This window comes from Bubalus kerabau, chromosome 4 (assembly GCF_029407905.1).
Source record: "Bubalus kerabau isolate K-KA32 ecotype Philippines breed swamp buffalo chromosome 4, PCC_UOA_SB_1v2, whole genome shotgun sequence".
NCBI lineage: Eukaryota > Metazoa > Chordata > Mammalia > Artiodactyla > Bovidae > Bubalus > Bubalus kerabau.
In genome coordinates, this window is record NC_073627.1 from 13,242,935 (window position 1) to 13,268,948 (window position 26,014).

At 55.6% G+C, this 26,014-nt stretch overlaps 1 protein-coding gene across 5 annotated transcripts; it reads left to right on the plus strand.

Moving 5' to 3' along the window:
* The first annotated feature begins 15,926 nt into the window (after positions 1-15,926).
* GCGR (glucagon receptor) lies at positions 15,927-24,475 on the plus strand. Of its 5 annotated transcripts, none has more exons than XM_055579832.1 (14): positions 15,927-16,117; positions 20,172-20,339; positions 20,452-20,554; positions 21,317-21,424; positions 21,507-21,628; positions 21,725-21,831; positions 21,915-22,071; positions 22,171-22,330; positions 22,414-22,474; positions 22,774-22,843; positions 23,169-23,257; positions 23,395-23,533; positions 23,604-23,645; positions 23,974-24,475. In XM_055579832.1, exons 2-14 carry the CDS (start codon positions 20,280-20,282, stop codon positions 24,193-24,195), a joined length of 1,440 nt encoding a protein of 479 aa, XP_055435807.1. In that variant the 5' UTR covers positions 15,927-16,117; positions 20,172-20,279; the 3' UTR covers positions 24,196-24,475. The 5 variants fall into 5 exon arrangements, with proteins under 5 accessions (XP_055435807.1, XP_055435809.1, XP_055435811.1 ...); XM_055579833.1 differs by lacking the exon at positions 15,927-16,117 and adding an exon at positions 18,286-18,340 and having other exon boundaries at positions 20,151-20,339; XM_055579834.1 differs by lacking the exon at positions 20,452-20,554 and having other exon boundaries at positions 20,151-20,339.
* The last annotated feature ends 1,539 nt before the right edge of the window (positions 24,476-26,014 follow it).

Here is a 26,014-nt window from a genome sequence, read left to right on the forward strand (position 1 = left end):
GCCCCTTGGGAGGAGGGTTGAGCTCTTTCTCTGGCTGAGTCTTTCCAGCCATGAGGTCCGTTGGGACCTGGCTCAGCTGGGCTCCCTGTGGTCTGCTAAGTGAATGAATGAGTGAACAGATGAGTGAGTGGATGAGGGAGGAAATAGATGGGAGAAGCAGCTGGGCTTGGGTGGGTCCATCCAGCAGGCCGGTTGCCAAACAGAAAGCTGTCCACTCCCCGAGTGGCCGCTGGGTGGCAGCCTGGTGACACTATGGCCAGGAGGGCTCAGAGCCGGAGGTGTAGGGAGGCCCAATGACTGGGGGGACTGCTGCCTAGCAGGGGCTAACTGGGCTCCCCTTTGCCAGGCTGCCTTCCAAGATGAAAGGAGGGTGACCAAAGGAAAAGTTGGCTGGAATGTTTTCCAGGAACAGCAGTGGTCTAGAAAATATTAATACAAAACTCCAAAAGGCGAGGGTCTAGATCCCATCAAAGCCACCCGCCCAGGGTAAAACCCAGTGCCTTCAGAGAGAGGGCAGCGGCCTGGCCCAGGTGGGAGGAGAAGTCAGGTTTCGGGACAGGGGCTCCTCCAGACCCTCAGCCTTCCTGGAACTCAGCCAGTCTTTGGGAGAGGGGATATGACCCAGGTCCATGGCCGGACAGTCCAACAGTATCACCAGTGCCTAGTGTGGGCTACTGGGCTGATGGGAGAGAGGATTCAGACATGAGAGCCTTACTCATGGAGGAGGGGGCAGGCAGGATGGGGGAGGGCAAGCCACGAGGACTCACAGGGTACCATGATCAAGCCTGGAAGGGCCAGCGGGTGACTGGGTGGAGAGTGCAGAGCCATTTTGTGTGGTCTGAAAGCTGGCTGGGAAAGATACAAGGGGGTAAGACCAGACCCTGTGGCCAGTCTGTCCCGTGAGGAGTATCTGTCTGTTCTGATTGTTGCTGGGGACAGTGGGAGTTCTGCAGCAGGGTCTCGATCCCAGCTGGCCTGGGGGCAGAGTGTGGAAAGAAGGCTCTGGCTGAGAATCCCAGGGACAGGGGAGCCTGGTGGGCTGCCGTCTATGGGGTCGCACAGAGTTGGACACGACTGAAGCAACTTAGCAGCAGCAGTAGCCTTTGGTGAATAATTTTGGGGGTGTGATGGTGGGGTTCCAGTGGAACAAAGGAGGGCTGGGAGGAGAGAGGGCTTCAGAGGAAACCCATTACTGTAGGCCCTGGGGGCATTGGACATGGGGTGCAGTGAAGGGGTGCTGAGAGGGGCTGGTCAAGTTTCCGGTGTGGTCTCCCGGGTCTTTGCATCCTCCCTTCACCCTCCAAACCCCCTCTTCTGCACTGTGGGCGACCAGCTCCTTCCTCACATAAGCTAACTGGGCCCAGCTTTATTTTCCAGACCCTAGGAGGGTGACCAGGAAGCCCAGGACCCCGGTGGGGCTCCCTCTCTTCCAGCAGCCAACACAGAGCCCCCAGTGAGGGGAACTGGAGGACTAGCCACCCTTGCCTACACTGCCATGCACGGCCACTGCAGGGGCCACACCTGGCAGCAGTGGTCAGCTATCTGGGGACACTCTGTACCCTGGGGGGGGTGGCTCACCTCCCACCACAGGTCCCAGTGTCCAGGCTCAGCCCTGGACCCCATCATCCCTGGAGGTCTGGTCACTGTGGGCTCTACAGGCCACCCCCTCCAGAGGGTCCACCAGGCCCCGGTGAGGGTCAGGGTCAGGCTGGACCCTAAAGCATTTTGTTTTTCCATCCATTTATCCTTCCAGCTAGCTAGTTGAGTTTCCAACAACTCACAACCAGAAACATCTTTCCTGTTTCCCAATATTAGAGTTGGCGGCAGCAGCCGCGGAGACAGGGCCCCAGGGCAGGGGAACATGCCGCCACTTCCCCTCTGATGAGGACGCAGGAAGCACGCTCCCTGGGTGGGTGCCTGCAGGACGCAGCGGAGGCTGAGGGAGGAGCTGGCCTGCTGGGCTGCTGCGCTCAGGCCCCGCTTCATGGCCAGTGCTGGCAGCAGTCATGCCCCGGAATTAAACAGGGGTATGAATTTGCTGTATGGCTCAGGAAACTCAAACGGGGCTCCGTATCAACCTAGGGCGGCGGGATGAGAAGGGAGATGGGAGGGAGGTTCAAAAGGGAGAGGATATATGTACACCTATGGCCAATTCATGTTGAGGTTTGACAGAAAATAACAACATTCTGTAAAGCAATTGTCCTTCAATAAAATAATAAATAAATAAAATTTTTAAAAGATTCAAAAAAAAAAAAAAGGTTTGACATGTATAAGCCTCCCTGCATCTTAAGACTTAAAATTTTTTTCATTGTGGTAAAATACAATAAAATATAACAAGTAACATAAAGAGAAAACCCACTTGCAGCAACGGAGACCCAGCAGAGCCAAAAACTAAAATAAATAAATAAGAAATATATATATTTAAAAATATATATTTCATAGCGATGCTATGAACATGAATGTACACGTATCTGTTCAAGCCCCATATTCAGTTCTTTTGGGAATACACCCAGGAGTGGACTTGCTGGATCACATGGTGATTCCATGTCTAACTTTTTAAGGAGTCTGTGTCTAAGGTCTTTAAGAGTCTGGATGCCCCCACCCAACAGGGAGGCCTCATGGTTCCTTCGTGTCTTGGTCTCAGGGTCAACACCCTCACCTGCAGCTCTGGAGATACCTGAGTGGTCTCCTCTGTCCTGGGTCGAGGCTCGGGTCTGGAGTGTCAGGGAAGGGTCACCCACCCTTGACCTTTCTAGGGGATAAAAATGAAGCAGTGCCCTTATGGGCTGCCCACCCTCACTCCCTGAGGGGGCTCCTCTAACTGCCCCAGGACCCTACCCTGTCATCCACGCCCTCATGAAGTCCTCTCTCCTGAGTGCAGACTCGACTTGCCTCTAATAGAAGGTCACAAAGTGACAGGATGTCCCTTGTGAGACGACGTTAAAGACTGGCTGCCATCTTGCTCTGGCCCCCAGGAAGGAGCCCCCGTGTCCAGCCAGCACCCAGCAAGGACCTAAGGACGTGACAGCCATGCCATGGGGGCCTGGGAGCTCCCTCCCAGGGCTTCCTTATTGTTCTCCGTCAGCTGCAGGTCCTCTTGCAAATACATCCCCCAGCTCTCCCCGTTTCCCCGGACTCTGTTGTCCTCAGTCTCCCATGAGCTATTCCAGCAGCCTCTTAGGACCCAGTCCAGGTGTCCTTGCCAGGATTTGGAAAATGCCCTTATCAGTACCTTCCCCCTCCCCAGGCAAGTTCCACCATTTGCTCCAGATCCTCAATATCCTCTTCCCCTTCTCCTGGGTCCTACTGGCACATGCCTGCCTGGCCACAGCTCCCTGGAAAATGCTCCATCTCTGCCCATCATCAGGCCACACGAGACTCGCCCCTCGTGACGGTCAGGGGCTTGGAGGGGAGGCAGGCGGACCTGGGGAAGGACCCCTACCTGGTGACACCTGTGTGGCCTGGGCAGCCGGAGGCTGGTCTCCTCCAGCCAGGCTTGTGGCCACTTCTGCTGCCAGCAGTTCCGGGCCTGAGGGTTTCCACTCTGACACCTGATCTGGGTTGCAGGGTCCACCCTCTGCTATGGGTCCTGACATTGGCCCAGGAGACGGTGAAGCACAAACGTCCTTTCCTTTGCAGCCCCACACCTCCCCAGAATCAAGTCTTTGACCCGACTACCTGCAAACCTGCCCTCTGGCTTTAGGGGCTGTGACTCTACGTACTGCATGATGGCTCTGTGAGTGTCTTGGGGCTGCCACAGCGGCTGGACAGACTGGGTGGCTTGAACTACAGTTTTATCAGCTTACAGTCTGCGGGACTTCCCTTGTGGTCCAGTGGCTAAGACTCTGAACTCCGAGTGCAGGGGGCACGGGTTCAATCCCTGGTCCCCCATGTCACAACCAAGAGTTTGAGTGCCACACTGACGATCACACATGCTGCAATTAAGACCCAGTGCAGCCAAATATATATATATATATAACAATTCACAGTCTGGAGCCCGGATGCCCAAGACCAAAGTGTACAAGGCTGGCTCCTCCTAAGACCTCTCCTGGGCATGCGGGCCCTGCATTCTCCCTGCGTCCTCACACGGGCGTCCCTCTGTGTGTGTCTGTGTTCTAATCTCCTCTTCTTATAAGGATACAGTCAGATTGGGAAGGCCTCATTTTACCTTAATTACCTCTGAAAAAGCCCCATCTCTAAATACAGTCTCATCCCAAGGTGCTGGGGGTTGGGACTTTAACATGCACGTTTTGTTGCTATTGTTGTTCAGCCGCCCAGTCGTGTCAGACTCTTTTTGACCCCATGGACTGCAGCATGCCAGGCCTCCCTGTCCTTCCCAGAGTTTGCCCAAGTGCCTGTTCATTGTATCAGTGATGCCGTCCAGCCATCTCATCCTCTGACGCCCTCTTCTTCTGCCCTCAATCTTTCCCAGCATCAGGGACTTTTCCAGTGGGTTGTCTGTTCTCATCAGATGATCAAACTACTGGAGCTTCAGCAACAGTCTTTCCAGTGCAGTCCTTCCAGTGAATAATCAGGGCTGATTTCCCTTAAAATTGACTAGTTTGGTCTCCTTGCTGTCCAAAGGACTTTCAGGAGTCATCTCCAGCATTACAGTTCAAAGGCATTAATTCTTTGTTTTTTTTTGTTTTTTTTTTTAATTAATTCTGCCTTCTTTCCAATCCAGCTCTCACAACTGTACGTGATCACTGGGAAGACCAAAGCCTTGATTATATAGACCGTTGTCAGCAGAGTAATGTCTCTGCTTTTCAACACACTAGGTTTGTCATCGCTTCCCTGCCAAGAAGCAATCGTCCTCTGGTTTCATGGCTGCAGTCACCGTCCGCAGCGATTCTGGAGCCCAGGAAGAGGAAATCTGTCACACTTTCACCTTTTCCGCTTCTATTTGTCATGCAGTAATGGGGCTGGATGACATGACCTTAGTTTTTTTAGTATTTAGTTTTAAGTTGGCTCTTTCACTCTCCTCTTTCACCCTCATCAAGAGGCTCTTTAGTTCCTCTTCGCTTTCTGCCACTATACACATTTTGGGGGGATACAACTCAGCTGGAAACAGAGGGCTCTGGATCTCACTGCGACCCTGAACTGGCTGACCAGAGATTTCTTTGAGGCTTCAGGCCGCTCGATGTCCAACCCTTAAAACTTCTGTTCCCTCTCCAACATCTCTCCGATGCTGAAGACAAGGCTCACCCAGTGTGCCCCTGCCCACCCGTGGCTCAGGCCAGTCCACCCTAGGTGCGCAGCTGTCCCGACCCCATCACTAGCCGCCTCGAGGAATGGGAATGGTGGATAAACCCCAGCTTTGTTGCTCCAGGGTTCCCTCAATTCCCACCTCTCAGAGGTTGAGGCCATCACTCAGAGAAGGCATCAGAGTTTTTCTGCAGAAGTCTGTGGCATAGAGGAGCCACTGCAGGTGAGCTCTGGGGTCAGCTGGGAGAATGGGTGACAGAAGACTGGGGAAGCTAGTTAAGGAAGACCAGCTGGGCCAGCCTGTGGACCAGTCTGCACCACTGGGAGGAGACACAGCCCTGGAGGCAAAGGGGAACCATCGGAGGTTGTAAGAACATGGTGTGGTGGGAAGAAGTGAGGACAATCCATGAATGCTTACGCTTTGGGGCAAGTCTGACACAAGCAAAATTCCAAGTTTCATTCCCTACACTCTGTTGGACATTCCCTACACAAAGGGAGACACGACTGAGTGACTAACACTTACTTACTTGGACTGACTATTTACACACTGCTGCTGCTGCTAAGTCGCTTCAGTCGTGTCCAACTCTGTGCGACCCCATAGATGCCATCTCCCCAGGCTTCCCCATCCCTGGGATTCTCCAGGCAAGAACAGTGGAGTGGGTTGCCATTTCCTTCTCCAATGCATGGAAGTGAAGAGTGAAAGTGACGTCGCTCAGTCGTGTCTGACTCTTCGCGACCCCATGGACTGCAGCCTTCCAGGCTCCTCCGTCCATGGGATTTTCCAGGCAGGAGTACTGGAGTGGGGTGCCATCGCCTTCTCCGGTTCACACACTACTGTATATAAAATATACAGCACCTACACGCAGCACAGAGAACTCTACTCAGTACCCTGTGAAGACCTGTGTGTGTTGTCACTCAGTCCTATCAGCCTCTTTACGACCCCATGGGCTATAGCCCACCAGGCTCCTCTGTCCATGGAATTTTCCAGACAAGATACTGGAGCAGGTTGCCATTTCCTTTTCCAGGAGATCTTCCCAACTTGCGTCTCCTGACATCTTCTGCATTGGCAGGCGGATTCTTGACCACTAGCACCACCTGAGAAGCCCTGTAAAGATCTATATGGGAATAGAATCTGAAAAAAAAAAGTGGATATATATGAAGGTATAACTGATTCATTTTTCTGTACAGCAGAAACTAGCACCACATTGTAAATCAACATTACTCCAATTAAACAAAAATTTCTTTTTAAAGAGGGCATGTGGGTGGGGATTGGCCCAGGGCCCAACCTGCAAAGGACCCGGGTGAACACTAGGGGTAAGCTGACCCTCCCAGAAGATGGGCAGTGAGTGGGGACAGGTCCTGGGTGCCCTAAAGGCTGTCTAGACTTGGGGGTGACTGTAGCTGGTTATGGTGAGCCTGGCTTCTCCCTGTTCCAGGCTCCGCCACACCTTTGAGCATATCCCTGCCCTCTGGAGGTGGGGTCTGGGCATGGTCCATGTGCACAGTGGCCACCCCAGCCTCAGTTTATCTGGAGGTCACAGATGGAGACTGGAGGTCAGTTCGGAGTGGGGTGGTCCCTGGCAGCAGGAGGGCAGCCATGGTGTCCAACAGGCAGAGGAGGCCTGCGTGGAGGGCAAGGAAAGGTAGCCTCCACCGGATTCATGGCTGTGTGAATGGACAGGCTTGGAGGGGTGCTCAGGCCAGTGACCACCTGCTATCACGGCAGCGGGACCTGGGAAGACTGCTGAGGCCAGAGAGCGGCAGGGCCGGCAACGTCCACTTGTAGGAGTTTCTCTTGTAATCAAAATCAAGATTAGGGGAGGAGGAGCTGGCAGGTCGGAAAGGTAGGGGGATGAACAGCAGGGAGGAGGCTCGGAGAGGAGGGGCCTCAGCTCAGACCTGCCCCAGGAGGAAGGCTCCACTCTGTTCCAGACAGGTTTCGACCAACAGTGACCCAACACCTTTTTCCTTTACTGTAAGAAAATACTGGGAGTTCCCTGGTGGCCGCATAGTTAGGATTCTAGACTTTCACTGCTGTGGCTGGGGTTTAGCCCGTGGTCAGGGAACTGAGATCCTGAAAATGCAGAGTCCTAAGCGCTGGACCGCTGGGGAATTACAGCAAAAGAAAGTCTTAAATCCTGCTTTACCATCTGAGCTACTGCTGCTGCTGCTAAGTCGCTTCAGTCGTGTCCGACTCTGTGTGACCCCATAGACGGCAGCCCATCAGGCTCCATCGTCCCTGGGATTCTCCAGGAAAGAACACTGGAGTGGGTTGCCATTTCCTTCTCCAATGCATGAAAGTGAAAAGTGAAAGTGAAGTCGCTCAGTCTTGTCCGACTTAGCGACCCCACGGACTGCAGCCTACCAGGCTCCCCCGTCCATGGGATTTTCTAGGCAAGAGTACTGGAGTGGGGTGCCATTGCCTTCTCCTACAGGGAAACCCTAAATCCTGCTAGAGATACTAAAAAATCGGCACAATAATTTCAAACAGCAATGGGGCAATATCTAAGGAAATAGCACTATGTCTATTTTAAAAAGTGAATGTGTAGTTAAAAACCTTCCTACAAAAAAGACAGTCTGGACCCAGATGCTTCAGAAATGAATTCTATCACTGTCTAAGGAAGTAATGGGCTTCCTGGTGGCTCAGGGGTTAAAGTGTCTACCTGCGTCTGCCTGCAATGAGGGAGACCTGGGTTCGATTCCTGGCTTGGGAAGATCCCCTGGAGAAGGAAATGGCAACCCACTCCAGTATTCTTGCCTGGAGAATCCCATGGAGAGAGGAGTCTGGTGGGCTGCAGTCCAAGGGGTCTCAAAGAGTCGGACACGACTGAGCGACTTCACTTCACTTCAAGGAAGTAATAATACCAATTCTATACAGACTTCCAGAAAACAGAAGAGGGAGGCGTACTTAGCAGCTCATTTTATGAGGCCAGTATCATCGCGATACCAAAGCCAGACAATTTTCTTATTATAAGAAAATAAAATTACACACTAAAATCCTTAACAAACACAGATGCAAAAGCTCTTCATAAAATGTCAGCAAATCTAACCCAGAAGTACATAAAAAGGAGAATATTTCATGACCAAATGAAATGCATCCCAGGAATGCAAGGTTGGTAAACGTTTGAAAATCAGTGTTATTCAGTACAACAATAGAGAAAGACAAATCTCACAAAAAGCAAAGACATCTGATAAAATTCAATATTCATTCATGATTAAAAAAAAAATCTCTCAGCAAACTAGGAATGAATGGAAACATTCTCAAATTGACAAAGGGCAACTCTGTAAAACCTATAAATAACATCATACTTGCTGGTGGAAAACTGAATGCTTTTCTCCCAACAATTGGGAATAAAGCAGGGATATGAGCTCTGATCACTTTTGCTCAATGTTGTCCTACAGGTCACAGCCTGTACAATAAGTTACCAAAAAATAAATAACCAGGTATACAGATTGTAAAGGAAGAAAACATCCTTTCTTACAGACTGCACGGTCACCTCCATAGAAAAACCCAAGGAATCCACACACACAAGTAGAACTAATAAATGAGTTTAGCAAGGTCACAGGATACAAAATTAACAGGCGAAAACATCAGTTGCATTTCTATACAGTAGCAATAAGCAACTGGAAACAGAAATTTCACAAAATTACCCTTCACGATAGCATCAAAAATCATGAAATACTCTCCCTAACAACAACCAAAAATCTGTATGACCTGTGTACAATGATCAAACATTGCTGAGAGAAATTAAAGAAGACCCGAATAAATGAAGAGATGCATCTTGTTTGTGGCTGGGAAGATTCAATGTTAAGATGTCTTTTCTCCCCAACTTAACGTATAGATTCAACTGAATCTCAATCAAAATCTTAGTAGGCTTTTTTGGTAGCAATTGACAACCTGATTTTAATATTCAAATGAAAATGCAATGAATGTATAGTACAAAAACATCTTTGAAAGAGTTGAATAAAGCTGGAGAAGTCACAGTACCCAATTTCAAGACATGCTACAAAGCTACAGTAACCAAGAGAGCGCAGTCTTGACATAAAGATGGACATAGAGAACAATGAAAGAGAAGAGAGTTCAGAAAAAGACCCACAGTGATGGTCAAGAGATTCTTTTACAAAGGTGCTGAGGCAACTCAGTGAGGAAAGACAGTCTTTTCAGTAAATGGAGCTGGAGCAACTGGGTGCATTTGCCAAACAAACAAACTCATGTTGTACCACATGCCAGGACAGCTTACCATAAATCATAGATCAATGTGTAAAAGCTGAAACGACAAATCTTAAAGAGAAAACACGGGAGAAAGTCTTAGCCACCTTGGATTAGGCAAAGATGTCTCAGATGGGGCACAAAAAGCACAAGTCCTGAAACAAAAATATGATATTTGGATTTCATCAAAATTAAAAAACGTCTGCTCTCTGAAGAACAAATAAGAAAGTAGGAGAGCAAGTCATTGAACAGGAGAAAATATTTACAAGACATGCATCTGGTGAAGGACTTGCATTGGAACATACTGGAAGTAGAATGGTTAAAAAATCAGAATCGACAATTCAAAAACCCTGAGGAGCTTGAGGGCCTAGAAGGATTTGGGGCGATGGCAGCTCTCCCTAAAGGCCATTGGAGATGCAGGACAGTGAAGCCGCTCAGGACAAGAGCTTGGAGGTTTCTTATAAAGTCAGACATGGGCCTGGGAACCACAATCCCACCCCGAGGTATTTCCTCCGGAGAAATGAAAACATGTGTCCACATAAAGATCTGCACACAACCGTTTAGAGGAGACGAATTCACAACGCCAAAATCTGAGAACAACTTGAGACGTCCATGGTGATTCAATGGTTAAGGCTCTGCGCTTCCAGTGCAAGGGGCGTGGGTTCAGTCCCAGGAAACTAAGATCCTTCATGCCATGTAGTTCAACGAACACACACACACATACAAACTGGGAACGACCCAAATGTCCATGTCCACCAACAGAATAGATAACCAAAACCTCAGGCCATCCATCTGGTGGAACAGGACTCAGCAACAAGCAGAAGTAACCACTCTTACAGGCTGTACCACTGGTGGATCTCAAAAACTTTGCCATATATGAGAAGCCAGACACGAAAGACTATATATCCCATTTATATGTATTCTTGGAAAGGCAGACCCTTAGGCCCAGAAATCAGGTCAGTGATGGCCAGGGGCCTGGAGGGTGAGGATGGACTGCAGGGGGTCATGAAGGAATTTGAGGGCAACAAAAAAGTCCTATGTGTATTTTATAGTACACTTTTGTAGCCCACCCTCAATGTTTTTTAAAAATGTATTTATTTTTGGCCACGCTGGGTCTTAATTGCAGCACTCAGGATCTTTGATCTTCATCGCAGCACGTTAGATCTTTACTTGTGGCATACAAATGCTTAGCTGCAGCATGTGGGATCTAATTCCCTGATCAGGGATCAAACCTGGACTCTGCATTGGAGGACGGAGTCTTAGCCACTGGACCATCAGGGAAGTCCCTATTTTTAATATTTTAGACCAAAAATGGAAGAGTTGAGTTTTTCCTAGGTGTTTACATGTCTAGGGGGTTTAAGTAAAGAACTCCATTGTGATCCCCTCAAATAATAACTAAATACTCACTCCCCAACCCAGGTCAGCACGAATGCAGCCCAAAAGCATATTGCTGAGCAAAAAAACAGATATATCAGACCTGGTGTTTTAAGAACAGGCCATGGAACTGTAAATCAACAATACTTCAACAACAACAACAAGAAAAAAAAAAAACCTGCCACAGATATCATGCATCATTTCTATATTTGTGCAACAGCAGTATGGAAAACTAAGGGAGAAACACCCAGTTTGGAGCAGTGGGAATTTTAGGGGGAGGGGTAGGCAAGGCCTGGGAACATCCAGGACTTTAAGAAGAAAATATGTACAGTAACCACATTCTTCACTCTATCTCCCCATCTGCCGTATTTTCTTTATCAGAACCTGACGTCACAGCAGGAACACGCAGATCTGCTGGGTTGTGTATCGTCCGCCTCCCTCTCCTAAGATGTCAGCTTCCCTCCGTCTCCCAGCAACCAAGACACAGTAGGTGCTCAATGGATAGTTTGGATCGGTCTTGATTTGCTCTGTACAGCATTATCCCAACTTCCCAGCACCCCAACCAGGGCCCTTGCGCCCCCTTCCCCCACCTGAATCCAGAGGCATCATGACCTTCTGCATTCGTACCTTAATTGTGGAAATTTTGCTGGTGTAGGGTCGGTGGGTGACCTGGGGCTATGATTACATTTCCTTCTTGATAGAGTTTCTTGGTGTTTCTAGACGGTGCTGGCCAACAGAAATGTTTTTCATCACAACGGTGAACCAACGTGTCATTTCAAACATTTTGTAACCACATTTAAAAAGGAAAAGGAACTGGTGAAATGAAGGTTTCCCTGGTGGCCCAGTCATAAAGAACCTGCCTGCCAATGCAGGAGACACGGGTTCGATCTCTAGGTTGGGAAGATCCTTTGGAGTGGGAAATGGTAACTCACTCCAGTATTCTTGCCTGGGAAATCCCACAGACAGAGGAACCTGGCGGGCTACAGTCCATGGGGTCACAAAAGAGCTGGACACGACTTAGTGACTAAACAACAATACCTTTTATTTAACCCAATTTGTCAGGGAGAGGATTGCTTCAACATGTCCCAGCACACACGATTCATGACACTTTATGTTCTATTTTTATACTAAGCTTTTAAAATCCAGTGTCTTCTTGACTGGATGGCACCCCACTCCATGCTGGGTGGCTCAAGCTTGGAGCTTCTTAAGAAGAACTGCATGGGAAGTTAAGAGTCCTCTGGCGTCTGGAAATGTCCTTATTTTGCCCTTGCAACCTGTGGCATGACTCGGAAGATGGTGGTCCTGGTGCGAGGACGTGAGGTGAGAAATCCTGTCACTGGGAACGTGGCTCCCTCAGCTGCAGGCAACAGGTCTGATGCCACGCTGAGCAGCGCCCATCTCCAGGAGACCTCTGTTCACACTCTAGAAACTTTCCATATCTTCTCTTTATTCTGAGACATTTGAAACTTCATGAGGCTGCAACATGGTTGAATTTTTTAATCCGTTAGCTGGTTTGCTGTTTTTATTGTGCCGGGTAGTTGGCAGACTCTTCCACTACAAAAGTTCTAGGAGGAACGTTGTATTACTTCTTCACAATTGTCTTCCTCCTCTGCTGGTCTTTGTTTGGAAACTCTGTCCCTCTGACCCTCCATATGGATCCTCCACCATCCCTTATCTTCTCTTTCCTAGTTTCTGTCTCTCTGATTTTTGTTCTTTCTTCTGTGAAATTTCCTCACTTCCTTCTTTCAATCCTTCTACCAAATTTTTAAGTTTTCAGATATTATTTTGTACCTTACAAGGACTCTTTCTTGTTTTCTTCCTGTTTTGCGAAGTGCCCTCTCCTAGTCGCACGGGTGCCTTGTCTTTCCCTATCTGAGGAAGATCGTCTGAAGTTTTCTTCAGATCCCTGCATTAGCTCGTTTCCTCTGGTGTCCTCTTTTCTGTTGGTTCTCTGTCTCTCAAGCACATCTGAGTGAGGCACCAGGATGCAGTTTGGGGCTCATTCCCTGGAGTGGTGGGGGGCATACCTGAAACAGCTTGGGACTGTTCCCTTTTTTGATTCCTATATCCTGCGAATGGTTGCGTAAAGTCTGACAGATCCACACATTGGAATACTAAGTGCCCATGTACCATGGTGTTGAGAGGACTTCTTATGAAGATGGGGAAATGCTTATGTTACCAGCTGTGCAGGGAAACCTTGACATAAAACTCTATCAAAAGCAATGAACTGAGGCACAGTAAAGAGATCTGAAAGGAACCGCCCTGTGACATTAACAGCCATTTCTCTGGGGGCACCATCTCTTTTCCCTCTGCCCCCTTTTCTGCAGCTCCCAAATCCAGGGTCCCTCTGCCCTGGGTTTCTACCAAGAACCACCCCATCTGGCCATGAACCATCCCATCTGGCCACGAACCACCCCATCTGGCCATGAACCACCCCATGCGGCCACCTCTTTCCTGGCCGCTTATCATCATCTTCCCCCCAGAACTTGAGGCTGGGGTGTCTGCTTCGTCGGCAGTACTAGCTCATACCACTCAGCCAAATGCCTAAACTGAACTCTGGGTGTGCCTCCAGAGCCCACAGCGCAGATAGACAGGACAGCACTCCCGAGGCTGCAGAGGGCAGCCCCCAATGCCCCCGCCTGCCCTGGCACATGGGAGCCAGCACATCTCCAAGGCGCCAACGGGACCCTCAGGGACTCAGTGGTAGACAGGCCCCTTCCTCAGTCCCCAGACCTCCAACACCCCGTGGGAAGGCCCAGCCCCCTTCGTTCCCAGTTTCTGGTCTATTTATGTCTTATGAATTCAGTTATGTAAATAAAGGTGGCCCAGCCCAGGGAGGGGCCCTCACCCCCATCTGCTCCCTCTCCCTCTGCCTTCTGCTCCCCACTGTGACTACACATTTCAGGTATGCCCCCACCCCCATATCATACACTCTACATTTATGCTTTCTTATCTCTTCCTGCTAGAACCCAACGGGGGCCACCCAGAACCTCCCTGCAGACTGCCGGGCCTCCACCCAACTAAAACATCGTCAAGAAAATACGGTCCAGAGGGCCTCTCTGAAGATCACACAGCAGGGATGACCTTCCCAGCTCCTCAGGTTACTCCCACATCTAGGAAGAACCTCTAGATTCTCCCCTGAGCCTCACAGACACCCAGAGTGGTGCCAGTTACCCGGCTCACAGTGAGGCAGGAGCCCAAGGTCACAAGCAAGATTCCACCTACTCAGATCAGTGTGGTCCCTATGGGTGCCCCACCCCCAGAGAGGTGGGAGGAGAGCTGGAAGAGAGGTGCCAGAGGAGGGGAGAAGAGCGTGGAGGATGGTGGTCTTTGGGGACCCGTCTCAGAAAGCTCCCCACCCCCAGCAACTGCCCCCGGCACTTGCACAGTCAGCCCTATGTAAGCAGAGCTCGACTTTCTGACCTTTGCCTCTGACCTTTGCCTTCTGGCCATTGCCTGAACCAAAACAGGCTGCTCTGGGGGCAGGGTTCCAGGTGGGCTGGTAAGAATGGGGGTCTGGTGAGCACTCTCAGTAATACTCCTCCATCCTGAGCCTTCAGACAGCGGCAGGGCAGGTGTGTAGAGGTCAGGTTACCAAGCACCCACTACCTGTGGGCATGTCATGGGGTGCTGGGACCAGCTTCAGCTCTGCTCTGGGGGCTGGAGGGTGGGGGAGCCATGGGTAGAGGAGAACCACATGTTCCAATGTCCCCCCACCCCCAAACAGAAGTAGAATTTAGAGAAGTGCCCCAAAGATAAAGGACAGCATCTAAAAAAGAGCTGACCCAGTGGGTCAGGGAAGGCACCCAGGACAGCAGTTGACAGTGGATTCCAGAGAAACATGAGAGGGAGAACTAGGATTTGGTGATGGGCTGGAAACCTCAGGATCCCTGCCAGGTGTCCAGCTGGTGGGTGGGCCGAGGAAGTGCATCCAGGAAATGGCAGCGGGCCAGTGGAGAGGGGTCCTGATGTGGCTCTGGGCATCTAGCAGTGTGAACACCAGGAGACCCGGGTGGTACACAGGGAACTGTCCAAGGGAAAAAGGAGTGCAGAGAGGAGGTGATGGGAATGCCAGCCTGGAAACCATATCCAAGGGAGAACATTCCATAGGAGGGCATGACCATCAGGGTCCCCGGATCCTGAAATGCCAGCAAAAATGAGGCCCCAAAGTGTCCATGTGGTTTGGTGACCCTAAGGTCACTGGGGACTGCCCACTGGGGAGGAAGTGAAAGGGGTCCTAAAGCAGTAGCTGAGATGCTGGCTGGCTTTAGACCGGAGGGGTCGTGGGAGAAGAGGACATCGTCAGGAGGGTGAATCTGGGATCTGGCATTAGGAAGGAGGAAGTGTGGGAAGGAAGAGGTGTGGAAGGAGCAGAGCGTTGTCCTCTCCAAGTAGGAGAAGCGGTGGCCAGGGACTCTGGGCAGCTGGTTAGGCGTAGAGGGTGGGGTTGGGGGCTGTTGGATGAACTGCGCTGGAGGGGGCTTAAGGGAGAAGACTCAGGACACCGGGCTTAAAGAGGCATCCCAGGGGCCACTCTTCCCCGCCTGGCGTGGGCTCGGCCTGTGGAGGGCCTTGGCCCCCGCTCCAGTCCAGCTTGCTCTGGGCGCTGGAAGGGTCACCTAGGAGCCACGTTGAGGGCTAAGTGGAGCGTCAGTCCTTCCCGCAATCAGCACCCGGGAAAGAAGCGGCGAGGGCCCAGAACCCGGAGGAAGTGAGGGGAAGGGGCAGGGGGCAATAGCCCCCGTCTCTGGTCGCGCGCCTACCACGCATCCCACCTGTCCGTCCACCGCTCCTTTCCCGGCTGGGAGCTGCAATCGGCCGGCCGGGGTTCCCCGGGAGGGGGTCTCCCCAGTGAGCTCTGGGTGAGGAGGTCTGCGGGGCAGCGTCCTCGGGGAGAGTCCCGCAGCATAGGAGTCCGCGAGGCAGGTGCCGGCACCGGCGCGCAGGGAGGGGTCTGTCGGGCAGGGGCTCCGGGGCGGCGAGTCGCTCCCCGCGGCCGCGGCAGGAGGGCGGAGGCGCGGGCAGGGGCTCGGAGCGGCAGGCGGGGACCCTCGGCCGCCGCTCCACCTGCGGGCCGAGGCTGCCCCCGCCCCCTCCCTCCCCCTCCGCCGCCGCCCAGCGTCGCCGCCGCCGGAAAGTTCGCGTGCGGCTGGCGCGGGGCGCGGGCGCGGGCGCGGAGCCGGCGCCGACCCTGATCAGGCAGCGCTGCGGGGGCGAGCGGCTGCGGGCCCGAGCGGCTGCGAGCCCCCGACCCGTGAGCGCGGAGGACCGCGGAGAGCGCGGAGAGGCCGGAGCGGCGCGCGGTGAGCACCTGGGACGGGCTCGAGGGTAAGTTCCCGGCCAGGGGCCGAAGGCTGGAGCGGGGGACTGGCTGGCGCGCACCCCTCTCGTGGGTGGGCGGTCTCGGGCCCCGGGTATTGCCCTCCTCATCCGTCGGACACCCTCTTCCCAACCCCAGGATGCGCCCTTCCAGCTCGGACGGGTCAACCTGGTTCCGAACTACCCGGAGGGCTGAGGGTCTCAGCGCTTCCTCGCTTCTTCCGTCCTCTCCTCCCCGAGGAGCGCGTCCCGGGGGGAAAAGAGTGGGGTGTCTGTGGCCGCCGGGAGCTCTGTCCTGCTGCCCCCTCCACTCCCGATTCCTCCCTCCAGCACTCCCTCTTCTCCCCTCCCCGCGCATACACAGAACCGCGGAGACACCCCCAGAGGCGTGGGGACGGGCGCTGGGCAGCCCTGCTTCACTCCAGCAGCGGCTGCTCCCCAAAGCTTCCCAGTAGTGTCTTGGTTACCCGGGTTTCCCCGGAGGGGTCGAGGGGCGACAGCATCCAGCCTGACACATTCATCTGCGGAGCCTACACTTATCACTCTGATCCGCAGAGAGGGCAGGGCACTGCCCAGTCTTCCTCACGGGGCAGCCCCCACTCACAGGCAGGGGCCACAGGGTTTCTACCCCTACCAGGAGCCCACTGACTCCTGATGTCGGGGCACCTGCATTCTCCAAGGACCCTTCGGGATGTTGTCCAGCCTTCTGTGCTGGGGGATGAGGGTTGGTGGGGCAGTAGCACCCTGGCCCACTTCCAGGCCCGCCCTGCCCCCACTGAGTGGGAGAGGACGCAGGAATCAGGCTTTGTCAACAACCTGTGGCCGGTGATCTGATCTCACCCTGGGGCCATGACCTTCTGCCACTTGCTCTGGTTTCACAAACACCCACCAAGCCCATTCTCATCAGAAGCTGGCAGGCCCCATTCAGAAGCTGGGGTGACCATGCTCACCTCTTGGAGCTCAACCATCCTGACGGGGGGGTGGTCTTTTCCGCAGTTCCAGGTCTGGGAGTCTGGGACATCCCCAAGGGAAACTGGGGAAACGGCTGAGCTTTGAGCCCCCAGGAGTTTTGCGTTCTGCCAAGCAGGGGGCAGAACACATGCCCCCCTCAGCCTGTGGAGTGGGGGAGTGGGAAACAGAGGAGGGGGTGAGGTGGGGCTGGGAGAAAGCTGGCTCTCTGTCCCACCACATCAGTGTCTAATCCTGAGCTACCTGTGCTGGGCAGGTGCAGTCCAGGGCCAGAGAGAGAGCCAGGCCTCCAGGTCGGTGAAGGGAGAAGGCTTGGTCCCTTGCCGTTAGTCCCCCACCCCCCACTGGCTCCTGGGCCGTGCCAGGAGAGTAATAAGGTGGAAAACAGCAGCCCTGCCTGATGCCACAGCCAATGGGAGGCATGGAGGGACACCTCTGCATCCAGGTGTCAGTCCTCATTCATTCAACAAATATTTATCCCTGGGCCTGGCAGGCTGCCTCTGGGGTTGCAGTGTCCCCCACGGTAGGGAGGGGGCCTGGACCTGATACTCTGTCCTCCTCTTCAAGTGGCAAAGCTCATTTACTCTTTGGTGATGCAGAGCCAAGGATTTTACAAGTAGGAAACCGAGGCTCTGAGAAGTTAAATTATTGATATTTGCCCTTGGTCCCAGGACCAGAACTGGGCCCCGCAATGTCCCCCTCTCCTGTGGGGTCAGCCTCACACCTGGGCACTCATGGCAGGGACCTCAGGACCTCAGCCTTGCACACAGCTGAAAGTCATCCCGTACCCAGCCCTCATGCAGAGAGGTGTCTAGAAATCTTGCCTGTACTCCCCCTGAAAGGCATGGAGGGCCTCATCCATTTCTGCCGCTTCTTGTGTTTCTATCAGAGTCTTAGTGAGAGCGGTCATCCTCCTCTTAAATTGGTGGCAGGATGCTGATGCCCTGATCCCTAGGGCCCTGGGGCCCTGGGTTCCTTGAACCGGTTACCCAGCCTGGGATCTGTAGGTACTGAATTGTGTGGAAATCTTCAAGGATTCCCAGCCCCATGTGCCAGACCAGAGTAAAGGGTATGGAGAATCGCTCCCCACTCCCCTGCCCTGGCTGGGGCCCCAGGGCAGCCCATCCTTCCCTCCCCTCTACCCTGGGGCTCTGCTTCTCTCTGTGGTTCCCAGACTGACTGACTCCTACCTGGAAGGCAGACTGGCCCAGCTGTTGCCCTGCCCACCTTGAGCTCTCCTAACAGCCCTAGGAAGTTAGCAAGGTGAACTTCCACTTTTCAGATGGGAAAGTCAAGGCACATCTGGGCCACCCCCCACCCCCAACCTGGGCTCTGAGGGGGCCGACATCTTGCTTTGGAGCTCCTCACTGGACAAGTCCCGCCACTTCACCCTCCCCTCACCACCGGCTGCAGGGCCTCTGGGCAGGGACAGCTTATCGGGCAGTATCTTTTCTCCCCTTGTCCCCTGCTTGCTGTGCACCTTCCGTTCCGCCCCAGCCATCCTTTGTCACTCTCTGCCTCCCCCGCCCCTCCAGCCTCTAGTTATCCAGGCTGCCTCTGTCTCCCTGGGCCGGCCCACCCGTCTCCCCTTCTCCCACAGCAGGGCCTCACACAGCAGGCTCTGTGGCCTGGGTGGGCAAGGGCAGGGCAGCAGGCTCTTTGATAAGAATCAGGAGATAAGGCCCCTTGGGCTAGGGACACCTGAACTGCCCTCGTCTTCCACCCGCCTGGGGGGCTACTGCCTCGGAAAGCCCTCCGGTCCAGCTCCTCCAGAGCAGCCCTAAACCTTGGCTCCTCACCTAGACCAGGGCCTGCAGATCAGAGACTCCTGGGCCCTGCCTCACCAGGCCTGACCCACACCCTGGCCCAAGGGTGAGGAGCCCCACGGCAGTCTGTGTGGACCCACCACATGGCGTCCCATGAAGGGTGAGGAGTGAATCACAGGAGAGTCCACGTGAGCTGGCCCCCTGAGGGCCCATCTGGACTCCGATGGGAGGAGACTGAGATCCAGGGTTGTCCGGGAACCCTCCACCTTCGGTCGTAGCCTGCGCCCCTCCTCCCTACCTCCTCCCTGGCTTCTCCCAGGCACTGCCTTCCAGCCAGCCAGTGTCATCCATCTGTCCATCCATCGGTGCACCGCATGCTCACTCTGTGGCAGGGTACCTGGTGGGAGGGGCCCATCCACAGCCCTAGAGGGGCTCGCGTGAGGGAGCCCCTCCCTGTGCCCTTGTGGAATTCAGTAGAGCAGAAAACAGACTCTGGAAGCAGTGACACGTGCCTGATGGGGCCGCTGATGCCTCAAGTGCGGCTCTGGCCAGGACCAGGCACCTCGGGCCCCCCGACTACAGGAACCATGAGGGCAGCGGTTCTGCATCTGAGCCCCCGGCAGCCCGGCAGTGCTCATCTCAAAGGAACACGCTGTGGCTGCCTGCATGCTATGGCCCAGGGAACCCAGGAAGCCTGGCTTGAATCTTAGGCGGGGCCCAAGGAAGCCTCTAGACGCCCCAGTCCTGGGCAAGGGAGTATGCCTGTGCCAGGGACCACTTTGAGCATATGCCTGGCACTCCTGGCTCCTGGCAAGGCTGGAACCTGGCCCAGGGCCACCTCAATAACCACATCCCTGGGGACTAAGTGATGATGGATTGTCCCGGCACCCTACCCCAGCCTGCCAAACTGACTTTCCCAGGGGCTAAGAATAGTGGGAAGGATAGCAAGGGCCGAAGGAGGAGGTGGGCAGTTAGGGAGGCTGCTTCCCCCGCCTGACGTCTTTGGTACCAGGCAGGACTGCGATCACTTAGCTAGCATGGAGGGGAGGGGCTCTGGGGCCGGCCCAGCCTCCAGACAGACAGTCACGGGCCGTGAGAAAGCAGCTCCCCTTGGGTGATGGCGCCAGCCCCCCAGGCACGGGGCCAGACCCTAACCCCCAAGTGGCAGAGTGACCACTTCTTGCATCACTTCCCTCCCAGCTCCCACTCCATCAGTAGGATTTGGAGACTCCGAGGGAGGGGTGGTTTTAGGGGAGCAGGACACCCTGTTGATCATGAGAGAAACCAGCTGTGCCTCTTCACGCCAGAGCCTGCCCCCCACCTCACAGACCCTGCTGCTCTGATACTCGCAACCCCAGAGGAGCGTGCACCCGCGAGGACCTCTTTGCCCCAGCTGTGCAACCCCAGCCAGATGTGGGGGGCAGCTGCCCAGAGGCATGCCCCCCATCCAGCCACACTACCCTCACCTCTTCCTGCTGCTGCTGCTGGCCTGCCAGGTGAGCACTGCCAGTCCCCCACCCAGCCCCTGACTCCCACCAGGCTGCATGCTCCCTGTGCTGAAGCCAGTCTGTCCCCTCTGTCCATTTGTGCACCGCCCCCCCCCCCCAGCCAGAGACCCCCTCTGCTCAGGTGATGGATTTCCTGTTTGAGAAGTGGAAGCTCTATGGTGACCAGTGTCTCCACAACCTGAGCCTGCTGCCCCTGCCGACTGGTGAGCCCTGCCTTTGGCCCGAGTCCAGTGCTCTCCTCATGGGAAAGCCCTGTGCCCCCAACCCCCACCCACCCATTTACAAGTAAGCAAACTGAGCCACAGAGGAGCTAGTGACTAGCCCAGGGCTACAGATCAGGGTGTCTAAGAAATGGAAGAACTGCCCCAGAACTGGGGTGCTTCACCACCCTCCTCTGCTGTTGGGCACCAGCCCTCCACGCTTGAGGCCTGGACACAGTCTTTGCTCCCATGGAGCTCAAGGCCCAGCAGGCAATGTGTGGAGGAAGTGAACCGGGAGGGGCAGGCAGAGGGCATCGGGCCTGGTGACGCTCAGGGAGATGGGCCATTATTTGGAGTGCTCAGACAGACCCGGCACCAGTGTTCTGGACAAGTTCTGAAGATCACTCGAGTGCAGAGAGAGAGAGAGAGACTAGGGCAGGAGGAGCAGCCTGGGAAGCCAAGCCATTGTCTAGGCGAGGAAGGGGGCTGGTGTTGGGCCCAGAAGGATGGCAACAGAATTGGGGTTCAGCCTCCAGGGACAGTAGTACTGCCAGAGGGGCACTAGGAAAAGGGGAGACCCCCAGGGTGAGAGGCGGGGCATCCAAGGGGAGGTGGCCAGGCACAGCTGGAGCTCAGGACCAGGCTGGACAGAGGCGTCCGGGGCAGGCAAGATGGTCAGCACACACTGGAGGGAGCAGAGAGCATGCCGCAGGGGCCGTGGGGGCCAGGCCCTGCTGAGGAGCAACCCTGGCCCCGTCTCTGCAGAGCTGGTCTGTAACAGAACCTTTGACAAATATTCCTGCTGGCCGGACACCCCTCCCAACACCACGGCCAACATCTCCTGCCCCTGGTACCTGCCCTGGTACCACAAAGGTAACCACAGGAGGGATGTGGGGGGTTGGCTGAGGGGGTCGAGCGCGGGGGCGGAGCACTGACCAGAGCCTGCCCCCCCCAGTGCAGCACCACCTCGTCTTCAAGAGGTGCGGGCCCGATGGGCAGTGGGTGCGTGGGCCTCGGGGGCAGCCATGGCGAGACGCCTCCCAGTGCCAGATGGACGACAAGGAGCTTGAAGTCCAGGTCAGTCTGCAGTGGGTGCCATGGGGTGGGGTTGGCGTTAGGTGGGGTCGGGCGAGGCAGCCCTCTCCAGCCCCGACTGGCCACTGCCATTTGCAGAAGGAGGTGGCCAAGATGTACAGCAGTTTCCAGGTGATGTACACGGTGGGCTACTCCCTGTCCCTGGGGGCCCTGCTCCTGGCCCTCGCCACGCTGTTGGGCCTCAGGTACACCCACTGACCCACACGGGGGTGGGGGTGGCGGGGCCACAGTGGGCAGGGGGACAGGGACTAACTCGCCGTGCCCACAGTAAGCTGCACTGCACCCGCAACTACATCCACATGAACCTGTTCGTGTCCTTCATGCTCAAGGCCAGCTCTGTGCTGGTCATCGACACGCTGCTCAAGACGCGCTACAGCCAGAGGATCGGGGACGACATCAGCGTGAGCGTCTGGCTGAGTGATGGGGTGAGTGTGGGGTGAGTGCCCGGGCCCGGTTTCTTAGCCTCCAGGCCCCAGGGTGGTAGGCAGCTGGGAGACCTGTGCTCACACTGCCCCCGTGGGCAGGCAGTGGCCGGCTGCCGGGTGGCTGCGGTGTTCATGCAGTATGGCGTTGTGGCCAACTACTGCTGGCTGCTGGTGGAGGGCGTGTACCTGCACAGCCTGCTGAGCCTCGCCGCCGTCCCTGAGAGGAGCTGCTTCCCCCTCTACCTGGGCATTGGCTGGGGTGAGTGGGCTGGTGTGCAGGGGTCAGGGGTGAGGGCAGGCAGCCCAGGGCCTGGGACCAGAGCTGTTCTTTCCCCCCAGCAGGTGCCCCCATGCTGTTCGTCATCCCCTGGGCCGTGGTGAAGTGTCTGTTCGAGAACATTCAGTGAGTATCAGCTGACTAGAAGGTGGGCTGGAGAGGGGCTCACCTCTCCCAGCTGGGAGGTGAGCCCAGCCCTGTGGGGAATGGCCATGTGGCTTCAGAGTGTGGAAGCGCCTCGGGGGTCTCTGGCCAGCATCAGTGGGGGGTGGTGAGCAAACCTGGTGCCACGGGGTGGAGGTCATGGGTAATTATCTCCCTTCTTTTCCTGAGGCACTAATTAGATCCCACAGAATCTATGGGATGGCAGGGGTGGGGGGGTGTGCTGGGAGGCTTCCAGGGCACGAGCAGTCTCTGCCCTGTAGGTGCTGGACTAGCAATGACAACATGGCCTTCTGGTGGATTCTGCGCTTCCCTGTCTTCCTGGCCATCCTGGTGAGGAAACAGGGCACCTGCTGGCACCACAGGGAGGGCTGAGAGGCTGCTGGAGTTGCCCCCCACCCCAGCCCCTCCTTCCTGCATTGGCCTGCAGCAGCCCAAGGAGACAGACGGCACCCTGCCGGGGTGGACAGGGAGGGAGACCTGGCACTCTGCCAGGACACTGGCCGGCGCCCTGTGCCTCGGGCCAGGCTTCTCATCCTTGACTGGGTGCCCACAGCCCTAGGGCCTGGGAGCCAGGGCCTGGCTGGCTGCCCGACCCACCTCCAGGAGGGATAGGTGGGGGCCAGGGGCTGCCCTGAGCTGTGTCCCCCACACACAGATCAACTTCTTCATCTTCATCCGTATCCTTCACCTCCTGGTGGCCAAGCTGCGAGCCCACCAGATGCGTTATACTGACTACAAATTCCGGTGGGTGTGGGGTTGTTGGGGGGTAGGCGGCTTACAGACCCAGACACCCCTGGGGGCCAGAGTGGGTATAGGTGGGTGTGGGGCACCAGAGCCCTGGTGAGGGCCTGGGCCGGGTGGCTCAGGCTCTGCCCCTGCAGGCTGGCCAAGTCCACACTGACCCTCATCCCCCTGCTGGGAGTCCACGAGGTGGTGTTCGCCTTTGTGACCGATGAGCACGCCCAGGGCACCCTGCGCTCCGCCAAGCTCTTCTTCGACCTCTTCCTCAGCTCCTTCCAGGTGCCTTCCCGCCCCATAACCGCCCAAAGCCCAGGCCCTGAGCGGCCCTAACCCCACCCCCTCTCTCCAGGGTCTGCTGGTGGCCATTCTCTACTGTTTCCTCAACAAGGAGGTAGGTGGGGGGGGGGGGGTGGTGGTGTCAGGGGGAGTGTAGACAACCTCACCCTACCCCTGAGGGGTGCAAGCCCCTTGTGTCCACCTGCACTTACTGGGCTCAGTTGCCGAGATGCTGGGTGTCAGGCCTGCCAAGATGGGTCAGCCTCAGCCCTGCACCTAGAGAGGGAGAGGTTCCCAGATGTCCCTAGCTTTCTGTGGTGACAGAGCCTGCCTGGTTCTATACCCAGGGCACCACACTGCCCTTCAAAGATGGCAGCTTGGGGATCCTGGGAGGGTAACAGGGGCAGGCCCTGGGTATGGCCCGACCCACCTGCCCACCCCAGGTGCAGTCAGAGCTGCTGCGGCGCTGGCATCGCTGGCGTGAGGGCAAAGCACTGCAGGAGGAGCGCCACGCCGGCAGCCACACGACCAGGCCCCTCAGGGGCCCCCCCAGTAAGAAGCTGCTGCTTGCAAGGGGCAGTAGCAGCAACGGGACTGGCCAGGACCCCTCTGCCGAGACCCACTTCGCTGGTGGCCTTCCTGGATCTGCCGAAAACCCCCAGTGAAGCCCCCAGAACTCCAGCTGGGGCTGGACTCAGAGGCCCAGAGAGGCCATCACCAGAAATCTGGAACTGATGTCCAACGGAGGCTAGTGTGTGGAAGCAAGACAGCACCCTTGTCCACACATTCCCCAGTGTGGTGGTCTGAGGGGCACCTGCTCTGTGCCCAGGGGTGGGGGACGGCATGTGGTGGGAAAGCTGTTCTGTGAATGTGTGCCCCTTTGTCATCCTGGGTGTCAGCATGTCCATATTCAAGGAAACGTGTCCTCCAACAATAAAGAGCTCTGTGTACACCCTGGGTAGAGAGCTGGGCTAGAGGAGAAGGGCTGGCTGAGCCCAGGGCTTCCCCATGAGAAGGGAGTGGCCAAGGACAGCCCATGTGGACTCACCCCCTCTAGACTTTTCCTCACTACCCCATCATACCGGTGAATTGGAGCTGGAACCCCTGAGGATTTGAGTGGTGGCTGGAAGTGCCCCACCTGCATGTGCTGCCCCCAGCCCAGTTTATGTGGGCTTACCCCCACCCCCAGCCAGAGTGGACAGTGCCCATTCAGTCTTGGCCCCCCCACTCCTGGAGGGTCACCATTCGCCTGCAGAGGGAAATGAAGGGCAGAGATGGCCTAGGGGAGAGCCACTGACATCACAGTCCTAGCAACCCCACATGAATACATCTGGCTCCCTGCTGGAGCCGCAGCCAGGGCTGGACTCAGGCCCGGTGAGGGTATCACTGGACAGGCCAGAACTGGATGTCCTCTACTGGTCTCTGCTTCCACCCCAGCGTCACAGTCCACTTGCCAACTGAAGCAGGGAGAGATGAATGCCCCAAATCGAGACCATCCAAGTGCGGGCACAGCAGAGTTTTCCTAAGACTGTGGCCCAACAAAACAGTCAGTTCACAGAAGTCCCTGCAGTCCTTGCCACTCCAGGACAGCTGTGCACGAGGGTGTTGTCTGTCATGTGGTGGGTGGGCACTCTGCTTCGTAGTCAGTGAGGGCTGAAAGTCAGATGGGCACGCCCTGAGTCCAAGCTGTGGACCCCTGGGGCACAGTGCATCTGATGCAGAGGGTAGAGGCAAGTGCAGGAGCATTAGGACTATGGTCATGCCTCACGAGCTGCCCCTGTGGCTGGTGCCATGATGCCCAGTGCAGGGAGGTGTGAAGGGAAGAGCAGGGGTGCTGTCAAAAGAGGAAGGGGCAGCAGGAGCCAAGAGCAGAATCCAAATGGGCCAGCCAGGTGGCCCTGCTTCTAGGAGCTGGTGGGAAGTGACTGCTGGGGCCTGGGGGAGGGGGTGTTCAGTCCCCGCCCAGCCACGTGGGCTGGAGCTGCTCAGGCAAAGCTGGGTTAATTGGGGCAAATGAAAGGACAGGAGGCCTCTCAGGAAAGGTAAACAGAATTACTCACCTCCCAGGCACTGGGGCCCTCCTGAGGGGGACACTGACCTCATGCCACCGGATATTGCAGGGAGGGAAGGGCAGAAAGTGAGTTGCAATAGACTGGGCTCTCCTGTGGCCTGGTGGGATGAGATGTTGCTGTGACTGGTGTGGGCTGCAGGGCTGCGTGGCTGGCTGCGCCTCTGAGGACCTGAGACCCCTGACCTTGAGGCTTCAACCACTTCCTGTCCCAGGCTCCCCAGGCCCTAGCACACCTCTGAGCCCCTGTCCACAGGGGCACCCCTACCCGTCCTCCGTGCCCAGAAGCCTTGTGGGCACAAGCTAGCACAAGGAGGGCACAAGTTCTCCTTCACGCCAGCTGAGCTCAGGGTTGGTGACTGCCCTAGGGGTGTGCCACTCACCCAGGGGCCTCCTGACAGCCCTCCCCATCCGGA